Here is a 12,518-nt window from a genome sequence, read left to right as displayed (position 1 = left end):
ATTTTCTTGGACCCAGTTGAATAAAGTCTGTGACACCTGAAACCAAGCTGATTGGTTTTGACCCTAAATTCTACCACTTTCTTACTGGTAACTCTAAACAAGTTGTTGAAACTGCTTAGGAACTTCATCTGCAAAATTAACACACAGAATAGCCTTTCAAGGCATCCCATGTACTGAGTACTCAAAAGTTGAGTTACAATTAATTTACTCATGGATCATAAGCTTATTCTCTCTGCTTTTGAAATTTTCCACAATTAAAGATTTTTATTTTTAATTTCGAAATTAATTACAGCAAGTTGGAGGCTCAGAAAATGCATTCCTCTTTTAGGTCTCTGGTGTCTGCCATTGCTACTGGGACAGCACAAGAAGTCTGACTGCCTTTTAAGGAAAGCCAGTTACAGTCTAGACATTCCCTGGGCACGTACCCTAAATCCATTCATTTCTACCTTTATTTCACAGTCAAGGCGAAAGGGGATAAGGGCAGTTAGGTACCATTTCCAAATAGTGACCCTCACATTGAACTCACTCATGTCTTCTGATCAAATCCAATCCCTTCATATAATCCTCCTAGATGACAGTTGGCTTTGCAGAGAGTATCAAATTGCAAACCAGTTACAAGTGGTCAGGACTTGAGATGATCAGATCAAGTTCCTGAAGTCAGATACAGACAGAATTCGGGCCAAGAAAGCCACCTGAGCAATCTTAATTCTTTTAACCTTCCAAGTCTTGGTCAGAATCTGATCAGGGTTGGGTCTAATGGGTCTTACAGCTCCTACCTGAGACTGAGCCCTGTTCTCTTGAGTTGACAACCTGTTCCATCTCGTAACCTGCCATCCAGGTGATGACCCATCTCACACTGCCATCAAAACCCAGCTTTCTTTGCTGGTCCTTCTCTACCTTAGACTTCAATAGCCAGATGCTTCTCTTCCCAGAAAGACAAGTCTTCACTGACTTTAATCCAAATGCTTCTCTTAAGTTACCATGGTCACTCAGCAATCCAAATCTAATATCAAAGGTGCCACTTTCTTTGATGATGGAAATGTTCTATATCTGTGCTATCCAATAGGGCAGACCCTCACCTTTGGCTACTGAACACCTGACATGTGACTAGTTTAACTGCAGAACTAAACTTTTGATATAAATGAATTTAAATTTCAATAGTCATAGGTGACAGGTGACTACCATGTTAGACTATGATGTTCTCAATCATCAGTGAAAACATTCCCCTTCGTGAGCACCCTCTATGGATGGAAGGATGCTGTGATGGACCTTGTAAATTCAGACCCAGGTTCAAATCCTGACTTCTCTTTCCAGCTATGTGACCTTCAATATGTAACTTACCCTTTCTATGCCTCAGTTTCCTCATCTGTAAAACTGGGATGATCATATCAACCCCATTAGAAGAGGTTTGTAGTGGTGACATGGGAGACATGTTCCAGCACGATGTTTAGAAGACTAGAGTACTGAACTAAAACTGGCTGCTGTTATCATTCACTTCATCATCCTCTTCCTAAACTGCTCTTGCCTCCCTTCCCAAGGTCACCAGTAACTGGCCCCAAGGTCAAAGGCAGGCTTTACTGCACTGTTTCTCCTCTTCAAATAGAGGTCCCATTTGGCTCCTAATCCAAGGAAAGAGGGCAGCTCTCCCCAAAGGCAAGCCTGAGCAACAGAAGGAGAAAGCCATCAGAGCCCCTGTGCCCCAGAAGGTTCAGGAACACAACTCTTTCATTACTTCCAGAATATCTTCAGCTTCTCTGAGTCTGGCAGATTATTGGAGAAACTTCAACCCAAATGCCATGGATCCCGCCACCCACTGAACAGCATTAATTCACAGCACTCCGCAGTACTGACCAAGCACTGCCAGGTGCCAGGCCCTGGGTTTCCTGGTCACTCCACATAAATCTCACTGCTACCCCTTGAGATAGCACCATTTCCATTTGCCAGTGAGGTGTAAGAAGCTGAAGCTCCTTGTCCAAGTTCTGGTGTTAGTGAGCAGTAAACTGGGATCTGAAGCTGGCAGCCTGGCTCCAGGGCTCAGATGCTTCTTCTCCGTACCTTCAAGAACCAGACCTCCTCCACCCCTCCTCCCTCCCTCTGTAAACACTGTCAAGTTCAGGCTCGGATGGCTCCTTGGATGCTTTGATAGCATGGCCGCTCCCTTGCCCTTTACATATAATAAGTATAAAAGGGGTAAATGCTATTCAAGACAAAACAGAAAGAAAGGAGTAAGAGGAAAGCTAGGCAGGATCAAATTATCTCAGGGTTTGGTTTTGTGATTTTAAAGCAGTGCCTTCCAAAATTAAAATTGCTAAGCCAAGAAGCATTCATTTTTGCTCTTTAATTGCTTCAAAATATTTGCCAGCTACAATTGCTGCTGAGGGTAATTCAGAGTAATGTTCCTACTGAGGGCAATGCAGAGTAATATTCCCACTGAGGATATTTCTTTGATGTGTCATATCAAAGAAAACTGATTTCCAATTCAAGGAAAAGCACGGTCTGCTCACTCCAGCCTTCTTCAAATCACAATTTACCTAGAAATGATGACTGGAACACCTGCCATTTGGCCTTCATGGCTTTTTTTAAGGAAATTTTATAAGCTGCCAACATTTAAAAACCTGTGGTAACTTCACATTTTAAAGTCTGGATTTTACTTTCCATTGAATTAAGAAGATGCAAAGACACTAGGTCATATGCTGATGCAAGTCCTACGATGGGTGTGTGATTCCTGGTTTGCCAGGCTCCACCTCTCCATGCTGCCTAGTACATAATCTTCTGAGCTCATTACCACACAGGCCAAGTCCCTGGAGTTATCATGTTTGCGGCCTCTTTACAAGAAGCTCTGGGCAGACAAGTAATCGTGCATGGGGCCCCTTAGCCTTACCACTTCCAGGAAAGGTTTCCCATTTCCTTGCCAAATGACATTCCTATGTGACCACCAACCAAAGGGAGGCTCATGATACCTTTCTCTATACCAGGCACCACCCTAACCCAACATTACTAAAACTACAGCTCACCTGTTACTCTGTGTCACTACGTTCTCTCTTCACGGGTGTTACAGGCACCTCTCCATTGACGCTTTCAGTCCCACTAACAGACATCAAACTTCTCCGTTCCTTCTGGTTTGACTTGTGTTCCACTTTTGTAACTCTAAATCTAGGGGTGGAAAGAGAAAAGTTAATGGGCTTTAAGTACAGATTATGAGTGAATCAAAAACCATCTATCTGGGGCTGGGGCTGTAGTTCAGTGGTAGAGTGCTTGCCTAGCACACATGAGGCCCTGGATTCAATTCCCAGCACCTCAAAAAAAAAAAAAAAAAAAAAAAGCCTATCTAGGTAGGCATGATGGTACTTGCCTGTAATCCCAGTAAATAGGAAGGCTCAGGCAGGAGAATCACAAATTTGAGGATAGCCTCAGCAATTTAGGGAGATTCTGACTCAAAATTTAAAATTTAAAAATTAAAATTAAATTGTCTAGTGATGTAGTTCAGTGGTAAAGTGCCCCTGAGTTCAATTCCCAATACAGAAAGAAAAAAATGTCTATCTAGAGGACCCCAAACAAACTCAACTAGAAGATGGGATAGCAATTAGAAACATTCAATAAGAGGGGCATTCCCCAGCAGCAAATCCCCTGGTCCCCTGCCCAACTTTCTAGCTGATTTCATTCAGACACATCATACACAACACTGATTATCTTTTAGAGTATGCAAACTGCATTAAAAAGAACACAGTTGTGATTTCCGACAACGACATGAGCTTTACCATCAGCTTGTTTAACCACAGAAGGCTGGATAAAAGCACAACTGGTTTAAAACTAGACTGACATAGCCAGAATGGTCAGAAGATAACTATCTCATGAAAATACATACACCTGTCAGTGATGTGTATACACACACACACACACACATACACACACACAGCGAAACAAGCCTAATAACGCATTTATCAGTATTAGCTACTGTTGAGTTTGGAGGTTTATTTCTATTTCTTAAAAACAGAGTTTTCGAGTTCATTTTCATTAAGGCCTAAGGAAAAAATTAAAGAAGTTAAAGAAGAGATTTTCTTTAAGGGAGAAGTTAAAGTAATTTACTTAATTTGACTATTTTTCTAGACTATTATCATCAGATTCCTAGCTTTTGATAATAGTTTCTTTCTAGTTCTGGTCTTAATTTCCATGAAAACAATCTAACATAAATTCTCCTTCTTTGTCCAAAATGTGTTCACCAACCATGAGGAGGAAAAAGACTCTAGGAAAGTGAAAGAAAGAGCAGGGGAAAGTTATAAACTCTGAGCTATTCTGCCAAATGGGAAGACTCGTAAGCAACACGTGCTGAAACAGCCTGTGATCATTAAGTGCTTATAGAACCCAATATCCAAGAGAGCTGGGTTTGGGGCATTTCAAAAACCTATGTCAAACCTGAGTTGAAAATATCAGCAGATTTTTTTTAAGCAAACAAAATGGGCTTTGTCTAAACAAGTTCCATGTTCTCATTCATCTGCATTCATAAATTCCCATGACTCTGCCTCTTAATAAAACACTGTGGTCAGGAGTTGTACTGTTTTGCTGTGGCATACAGCCCTCGGTCTTCTCCTTGTGGCTTGTGCAATACGTGATGAAACTCAACTGAATTAAAGTAATAATAATAATAATGAAGATAGTCAACATGCATTTGTAAGTGCCTAAAACTGGGTCATCTTGTCTAGTCTTCACAGCAACCCTATGAAGTAAGTGTGACTGTCATTCTCACTTTAGAGGAGGAAACTGAGGCACCGAACCAGGTTAATAGTCTGTAAGCTAGTGGTGCCAGGACTCGAGAGAGGTAGAAGGAATGGGCTCAGGCTACCCTTCCCAGAGGCCTGTCATTTGAGAAAGAAGGATTATGCATGTGGTACTACCAATTGCTGCTCAGAGCTTCCCAACCTGACTCCCACATGTAATCTTAACCTCCAGGCTCTAACTATCTTCCCAAAGGTAGCATTAGCAGTGCACTTCCTACCTGAGGCTCGAAGTGCAAACCAGAGACTGCAAAAATGCTTCAGTCACGTCAGACTCATTTGTTCTCGAACTGCAAGATCTTTATATCACATATGGGTCACAAGTAAGTGCTATTTTAAGACTGAGACAGCCAGGTTGCAGTGGAGGTGAACTCAAAGAAAGAAGCAATCACTGCAATTCACATGGGTCTTAGGTGGCAGACACTCGACCTGATCCATCTCTCTGGCACAAGATTGCATGACATTTCTAGCTGCCTGGCAGTTAGGTGTGACTGAGTGATTTATTCTAGCCAGTGGAACATGAGCCACAGTAACATGCAGCACTTCCAGGCCCTTCTCACTAAACACTGCCCAGGAAAATCCTACATGAACTTTGCTCCAGGATCTGGAAGAACCATGGTGGAAGGGGTCTGGGACTCTGAACAACAACTTAAAGAGCCACCACTGATGTCCCAATTGCCTGCTTTGGATTCCACAAGTGAAATAGAAATGTCTACTCTGTATATAGTTGAAATTCTGAGTTTTATCTGTTATAGTGAGTAATTAATTATTTAACTTAATACACCTCCCATCTGATCTAGCAATAGCTGCCTTTTAGGATTCCTCTGCTGTTGGAAGAACTCAGATCAAAAAACATCTGAAAGTCCACAGATCTAACTGAGCCAGGCTTAGGAGAACACACTTCACATTTAACAGCCAGGTACAAATCTGTAACAGCAGCAACCATGTCCCATACACACCAAAACATCCAAGGGACCTTACCTGCCAACAGAGAGGACAGTGACTTCCCCTTGACGCCGTGGCCGGCCCTCTTTGGACTTGTTGGTGGGTTTTATGAAGTGCCATCGCTTGTGCCGGCACCGCTGACACACGTCTCTCTCCACGGCTCCACCTACTGTGTGTAGATGGTGGCCACAGACATGCTTCCCTGGCGTGCCTCCTGGTGACAAGGGCCCAGGACTCACAGGTGGGCTCCCAGGGGTGCTGGGGGTCACTGGGCTAAGGAAGGGAGGTAAAGGAGATAGAACTGGTTTAAAAGAAATGCCAGCAATGGCTATCTCTCCCTATAATGTAAGAAATAGGTTAAAAGGGGGAAAAAATATATACCTTCCAATTGTACAATGAACTTTGAGAACAGAGGTTAGGCAGTGGGTACTCGGCAGTCATGACCATGTAAGGTCAACACATCTCTAAGTATAATAAAGTGACTTATCACTTCTAGAATGTAATTAATCGACTAGAAATAAACCACTACTTCTGCTACTGATGCTCGGCTTGACTTCACAGCATTAGCCTTCTTTGTAAAGTATGCATCTCCCTTCTCAGGCCATCATACCAACTTCTCACACACAGTCACAAACAGCTGGAACTCCAAGCTAAGAGAGGCCTGGAACATACATGTCCCGGAGAAGAGAAAAACTTAAATTCCAACTGAATTTTCAGATGACCTATCCTAGACTACTCAATCCAATTGGACTACTGCATCAAAGGTAGAAAGCTTTCAGGCCAAGGTATCAAAAGTGAAGCTCTAAACAGGTGTTAGTGATGACAGTAAGTCATGAAAATAGCTAACACTTTATATTCTAAGAATTTTATATACAATTCAATTCATCTTTATAAAACCTTACGATGCAGGTATTATTAATTTCCTGGTCTTAAAAATGAGGCCATTGAGGTTCAGAGAAACTAAGTAACTTGCCTGAGGTCAAAAAGCAAATAAGCATGGATCTGAGAAGAAAGTTGAATTTTAGAAACCACACTCTTACCCACCATGCTATACACTGTGCTTCAGAAACAGTGGAGGCCACTTTGATAATCTAGAAGAAATTTGGCCAGACTAGTCAAATCACAAAATGCAGAAGAACATAGGCCAGATGTTGCTACCTTCAAAAGGTACGTGTCAAGGTCTGGTTCCTAGAAAGGGAGGATTAGAACAGGATGGGGCCAGACTGACCAGGAATAATCAGCCCTCTGGCAAACATGGGTACAGGTGGGGTAGCGCATCTCGCATAGCGGACACCTGAGATGGCAGCAAGAGCCCCAAGGACACATGGAAGCCTTGCAATGGCAAAAAACAACCACGGGCTGCTGACAGCTGGGTTGCTGCATGCTCTTGAAATATGGGCTGTGACAGGAAAACAGTACAGCCAGCCAAAAGTTCCCTGGTGCTTTTTAGGTATCCCCTTTAAATTGCTAAATTAAAACATAGAGCAGACCCTTCCTACAGGAACACAATGTCAATTTAATCCCATGTTTTAGAAAGCTGGGAAGTTGAGTTCATGTGTTTAGCTACATTCATTCAACAAGCACTTACCAAGTTCCAGCTGTTCACAAAACCCAGTAGAAGGACTGGGATGTAGCTCAGTGGCAAAGCGTTTGCCTCGCATTCACAAAGCCCTGGGTTCGATCCCCGATTCCAAAAAAAAAAAGAATCCAATGGTAGACACGACAACATGCCAAAGGATGACTGAGGGGAGGACCAGGTTCTAAAGTGGTCTAACACCAGATGTCTGTGGTCAGAGCCGCAGCAGGGAGAAATCGCAGCCCGTGGTTTCTGAACTCCATCACCAGAGCTTCCCCAGCTCACCTCCCGGCTCCCTGAGCTACCTCTCTCAGGTGCACATCTCACATGGCCAGGTAGACAAATGCAAATTCATATTTAAGATGAGATATGCCAGTACCTGGCCCACACAGAAAGGAGGAAGGATCCAAACTCCTTACCACGTCTCTTGGTCCTAATTCACCTTCCTGGCACTTCTGCTACTTCCCACAGTACATTCTTTGGTCCCCTAGACCAACCATCCCCAGGTGCATCCCACACTTCCATGCTCTGGGGCCTTTTGTCCTGGACTTTTTTTCTGCCTGCAACAAGCCACTGCCACTTGAATGTCTGCTTCTGATGGCACCTCTTCCATGTACCTCCCTGACCGGCTGGCCCCACAGAGCCCCCAGGGTTTCCAGTCTGCACCTCCCCATAACCCACTCAGGGTGCCCCCACAAGGCCTCATGCACCTGTTTCCATCCATAGGAATTCAATTCCTCCAGGACAAGGGTCTATGAATATCCTGCTCTAGCACAGTACCCAACACAGAGTGGGCATTCAATAAATGCTCTTTGTTGGATAAATGAAAAATTATGTAAAAATGCAGCTATCTGCAATTAATTATAAAGGAATATAGAGCTCAAGAACCATAATCTAAAACTAGTAATTCAAAAGCAGAACATAGCAATTATCGCCAAACTAACCTGGTTGTTCATTCAATCATCACTATTCATAAAGGTCTTTCAGTGCCTGAGGTACTTTGTATTTCTCATAATAACTCAATGAAGTTAGTACAATGGTTTCTCCATTTTACAGATGATTGATGGAGCTCAGAGTGGTCAGATAACTTGCCCAAGAACAGGTGATCAATAAGAGGTAGAGGTAAGATTCAGTGTCCCAGTTCCTAAGCTGTGTTCCTGCTTAGTCTTTTGACCTTCCTTCCTCCCAGTTCTGCTCTAAAACATCAGTTCTTGGCCCGGGTGACACTCCCCAAGGGAACACTGACAATATGTGGAGACATTTGGGACTGCCACACCTTTCAGGAGAAGTCAGGGGCATCTACTAAGTGGAGGCTAGGAATACTGTTAAACATCCCACAATATACCTGACAGTACCCCTCAACAAAGAATTAGCTGGCCCAAGATGTCAACAGCTTCAGAGTTGGGAAACCTGTTCTAGCAGAACAGAATGTCCAATACACATCTCTATCCTGATGGACTCAGTTTCTCCAGGAACAAATAACTGAGGAAATGTCCCATTCCATGGGAGGAGGAGACTCACCTTTCAACATCACCCAAGCTGTTATCTGCTACCATAGCCTTTAAAACGTCAGCATTTGCTAGGGAATAAAAAAGAACATTAAAGAATTAAAGTGCGAGCAATTACAGATTATCACATCAGGAAAGCTGTTGGAAAAACATGAAATTTAGTTCTTTCAGTTCAAAGATGATTCCTGATGCCCTGGATAAGGGAGAAGTTTAATTTTCCATGTGGATCAACTGGCTTAGCTCTGCTTTAGGACCTATAAGTCCTTAAGTCGGGCCAGATACCTTAAAATTAGTATTGATCACAATGTATCATATATGACACATATATGTAATACAGGCTGACTTAAATTAGACTTCTGAAGTTAAGTAATTTTTTTTAATCTAAACATGCAGAGGAGGGAAGCGAGGCTATCAACAAAAACCAAATTGAATCTCAGCTTCTCGGACGCCCTGCCCACACCCACATTCCCACCCCATGTTCTTTCCCCTCTTGCAGAGTGGTCAAGCTCTCAAGAATAAAAAGCTGACGTGCATGTTGAGTTACTCTCAGTTATTTAGTTGGCAGGGCCAAATTCTCCTGCTGCCTCCTAACCTTTTCCATTGATTTTTAAAGCACTGTTCTCATGACTAACCACAATAAATTCTCTAGAGAGGAAAGAATAAAAAAAGTCACTATTTACCATGCAAGCTGATGCCAGCATTTAACATTCAAATGACATCCCCAGAGGAGGACAATTAAGTCCAGTTCCAACCACTCCTGCGGGAAGTGTTGAGAGTTACAGGCTTAGAGGAAGTGTTTCTCAACCTGGTTTTCCTTCTTGCCCCACCAGAAGCCTTTTTCCTCATTTTATTCTTCCTATTTACTCTCCATGAAAGTGAAGATACATATCTTTTTATGTTCCATATGCTTATCTGTGCTATAAGCTTTTTTGCCTCCCTCCATGATTCAATTTTCATGCCCTATGGGTCCTCTTGGCCCACTGTCACCCTTGAGAAAGACTGGGTTTCTTTTTAAAGAAATATTAACATACCATACCATTCTTTGTTAAAAGAAATATTTTCTTTGCCCTTCACAACTCTCTGTGAGGATGTCCAAATGCATTTCCAAACATAAAACTGATTTGGAAAAACAAACTAATAAAAAAAAAAAAAAAAAAAAAACCTCTTGTCATTGCAAAAGTAGTGAAAATGGATTCACAGCATTTCCTCCAATATAAGACAACACTTTACCCACTGTAAGACATACTCAACTACTCAACTATAACTGAGAGACTGTCAGTCATTACAGCTTTTGACTAATAAAGATGGTGCAGGAAAATTTTTCTCTCAGATAATGGCTTGGGATATTGCTACAGTTTGGATGTGCTTTGTCCCCCAGAAGTTTGTGTGTTGAAGGTTTGGTCCCCAGCATGGCAGCCTGGGAGGTGATGGGACCTTTAAAAGTGAGACCTAGTAGGAGGTGATGAGGTCATCGATGGTGCATCCCTTGGAAAGAACTGATAAAGATCTCAGGGTGCCCTGGCTGGTTCTCAAGAGAGCACTGTTATAAAGAGAGTGCTGCAGGTTTTCGAAGGAGAGAGCTGGACATGAAGCTCTGCTTGACCGCCTGCTTACCCTGCATAAGGCTCTTTTGGATTCACAGTGCCAAAAATGACATTAAAAAGGGAGCCCAACTCATGACTCTCTCTTAGGCTTCCTGTCTCCCCACGTGATCTTTCTCTTTCACACATGCTTCCACCATGATGCCACCTACTCTGAGGTGACCCAACCCAAGGGTCCCCAGCAGAGGTCAGTCAAATCAATGGGGCTTCCTGACTTTCAACTTTCAACCACCAAAACTGTAAGCTATATCAATTTCTTTTCTTTATAAATACTCAGTTTCAGGTATTTCATTACAGTAACAGAAAATGGACTCATACAGTCCCATTACAACTTTATATTTTACTATATTCAAAACACAGAATTTGCCAGTTTATCAAATTTCAAAATCATAAAACCAAAAACAAGGAAAACAATAATAAAGATTATAAAACAAAGATAGCAATAATAACAATTAAAGTAATGAGCTTTTATAAAACAAAGCTTAAATAGTTGCCTGAGGAAATTATTCACCTATAAAATGATGACTGCCTATAAAATGAAACATCAAGTTATAAAAGGATACCAGAAGATAAAATGCATTAAAATCATTACCAAATTTATTTTCTATAGGCTTGTGTTTCTTAGTGTGTGGGGGGAGCGGGGAGTGAGTTGGGATTGAACCAGGGGCACTTTACCACTGAGCTATATCCCCAGTCCTTTTTAATTTTTTGAGACAGGGTCTTGCCTGGTTGCTGAGGCTAGCCTGGAACTTGAGATCCTCCTGCCTCAGCATCCCAAGTCACTGGGATGACAGGCATGTGCCCTTGTGCCTGCTGTTTCTCATGTTCTTAGAATTCCTGTGACTTACCCTTATCTCTTATAAATAATTAGTAAACATCCCCTTTGTTTGCTCTGAATGAAGTTTCTAAGAGCAGACTCTAGTTCCTACACAAACACCATTCTCATCCACCCTGTGGGAGGAGGAAGACACATTTACATGCATGCACACACACAAGTCCCTCCATCTCTGGGCTAACATCCAAGTCTACACCAGGGAGTAAATGGCAGTAATGTGTCCCTGGGGAACATTTCTGGTTTTCCGTGATGAGAAGGCTTTCTAACATAACACCATATTAGGAATAGAACACACATTTTAATTTGGTTGTGAAATTACAATAAAAGAACAATAAACTAGGTTCTATTGAATGAATAGTTGTCCCATGGTATCTAGGGAGGATTGATTGCAGGACCTCCCAGAAGATACCAAAATCTAGATGCTCAAGCCTCTCATATAAAATGACATTTGCCTATGCACATTCTCCTATATACTTTAAATCATCTCTACATTACTTTTAATACTGAATACAATGTAAATACTATGTAAATAGTTGCTATTCAGTATTGTGAGTTTTAGGAATAATGACAAGAAAAAAGTATGCACATGCTTAGTACAGATGCAATTTTTTTGAACAATTTTAATCCGCAGTTGGTTGAACGGCAGATACAGAACCCTCAAATATAGAGTGCCAACTATTTCTCCTCCTAGTTTTGTTACCCATAACTCCAATAAGCCATAAAAGATGGTTTTCTGATGCTTGCCAACATTTTGTCAACTATACTTCCTTTCACAGGCTTCTTGAGAATGGGCAAGGAAAACCCATAGAGAACAAGTGGGTGGTGTTTTCCAGAAAATGCTTCCTCTCTTTTTCCCTGAATTCATGCTAGATCATATGCATAAAAGAGTCCTTTTCAGGCAAGAGTGTCTTGTTGTCTCCCCTGCTGCCATCTCTTCACTCAAGGCAAAAGTCCTAAGCAAAAACTACTATTCACCAGAATTAACATGGTTGGTATGTGCCAGTCACCGCCTAAAAGTCTCACAGACCTTACCCTGCGCGATACTTCCAAGGACCCTAACCACAGGTAGAATTATCATCCCCATTTTACTATGGAGAGAAATGGTAACTGACTGGCTGGCCAAAGTCACCCCCGGGACTGTCTGACCCCAGAGCAGGTACTTTAAACCCTAACGCTCTCATTCCTAGTGCTTCAAGCTCCAGGTCTCTACCCAAACAGACACAGGCTGACTACAGTTCAGAGCACATCTACATACTCACCATGGTGATCATTTTAGTTTGT

At 42.1% G+C, this 12,518-nt stretch overlaps 1 protein-coding gene across 2 annotated transcripts in view; it reads right to left on the bottom strand.

Moving 5' to 3' along the window:
* The window catches only part of Rell1 (RELT like 1), a 59,440-nt gene that overhangs the window by 9,245 nt on the left and 37,677 nt on the right, over positions 1-12,518 (bottom strand). For both annotated transcript variants that reach the window (XM_047567028.1, XM_047567029.1), the window contains exons 4-6: positions 8,815-8,872; positions 5,754-5,990; positions 3,015-3,153 (exon numbers count right to left, since the gene is read on the bottom strand). In XM_047567028.1, coding sequence (XP_047422984.1) covers positions 3,018-3,153; positions 5,754-5,990; positions 8,815-8,872 — 431 coding nt within the window. In that variant the 3' untranslated portion in view covers positions 3,015-3,017. The remainder of the gene's footprint in view (positions 1-3,014; positions 3,154-5,753; positions 5,991-8,814; positions 8,873-12,518) is intronic.

This window comes from Sciurus carolinensis, chromosome 10, assembly GCF_902686445.1.
Source record: "Sciurus carolinensis chromosome 10, mSciCar1.2, whole genome shotgun sequence".
NCBI lineage: Eukaryota > Metazoa > Chordata > Mammalia > Rodentia > Sciuridae > Sciurus > Sciurus carolinensis.
Note: the sequence above shows the minus strand (reverse complement) of the source record. Positions and strands in the feature narration are given on the sequence as shown.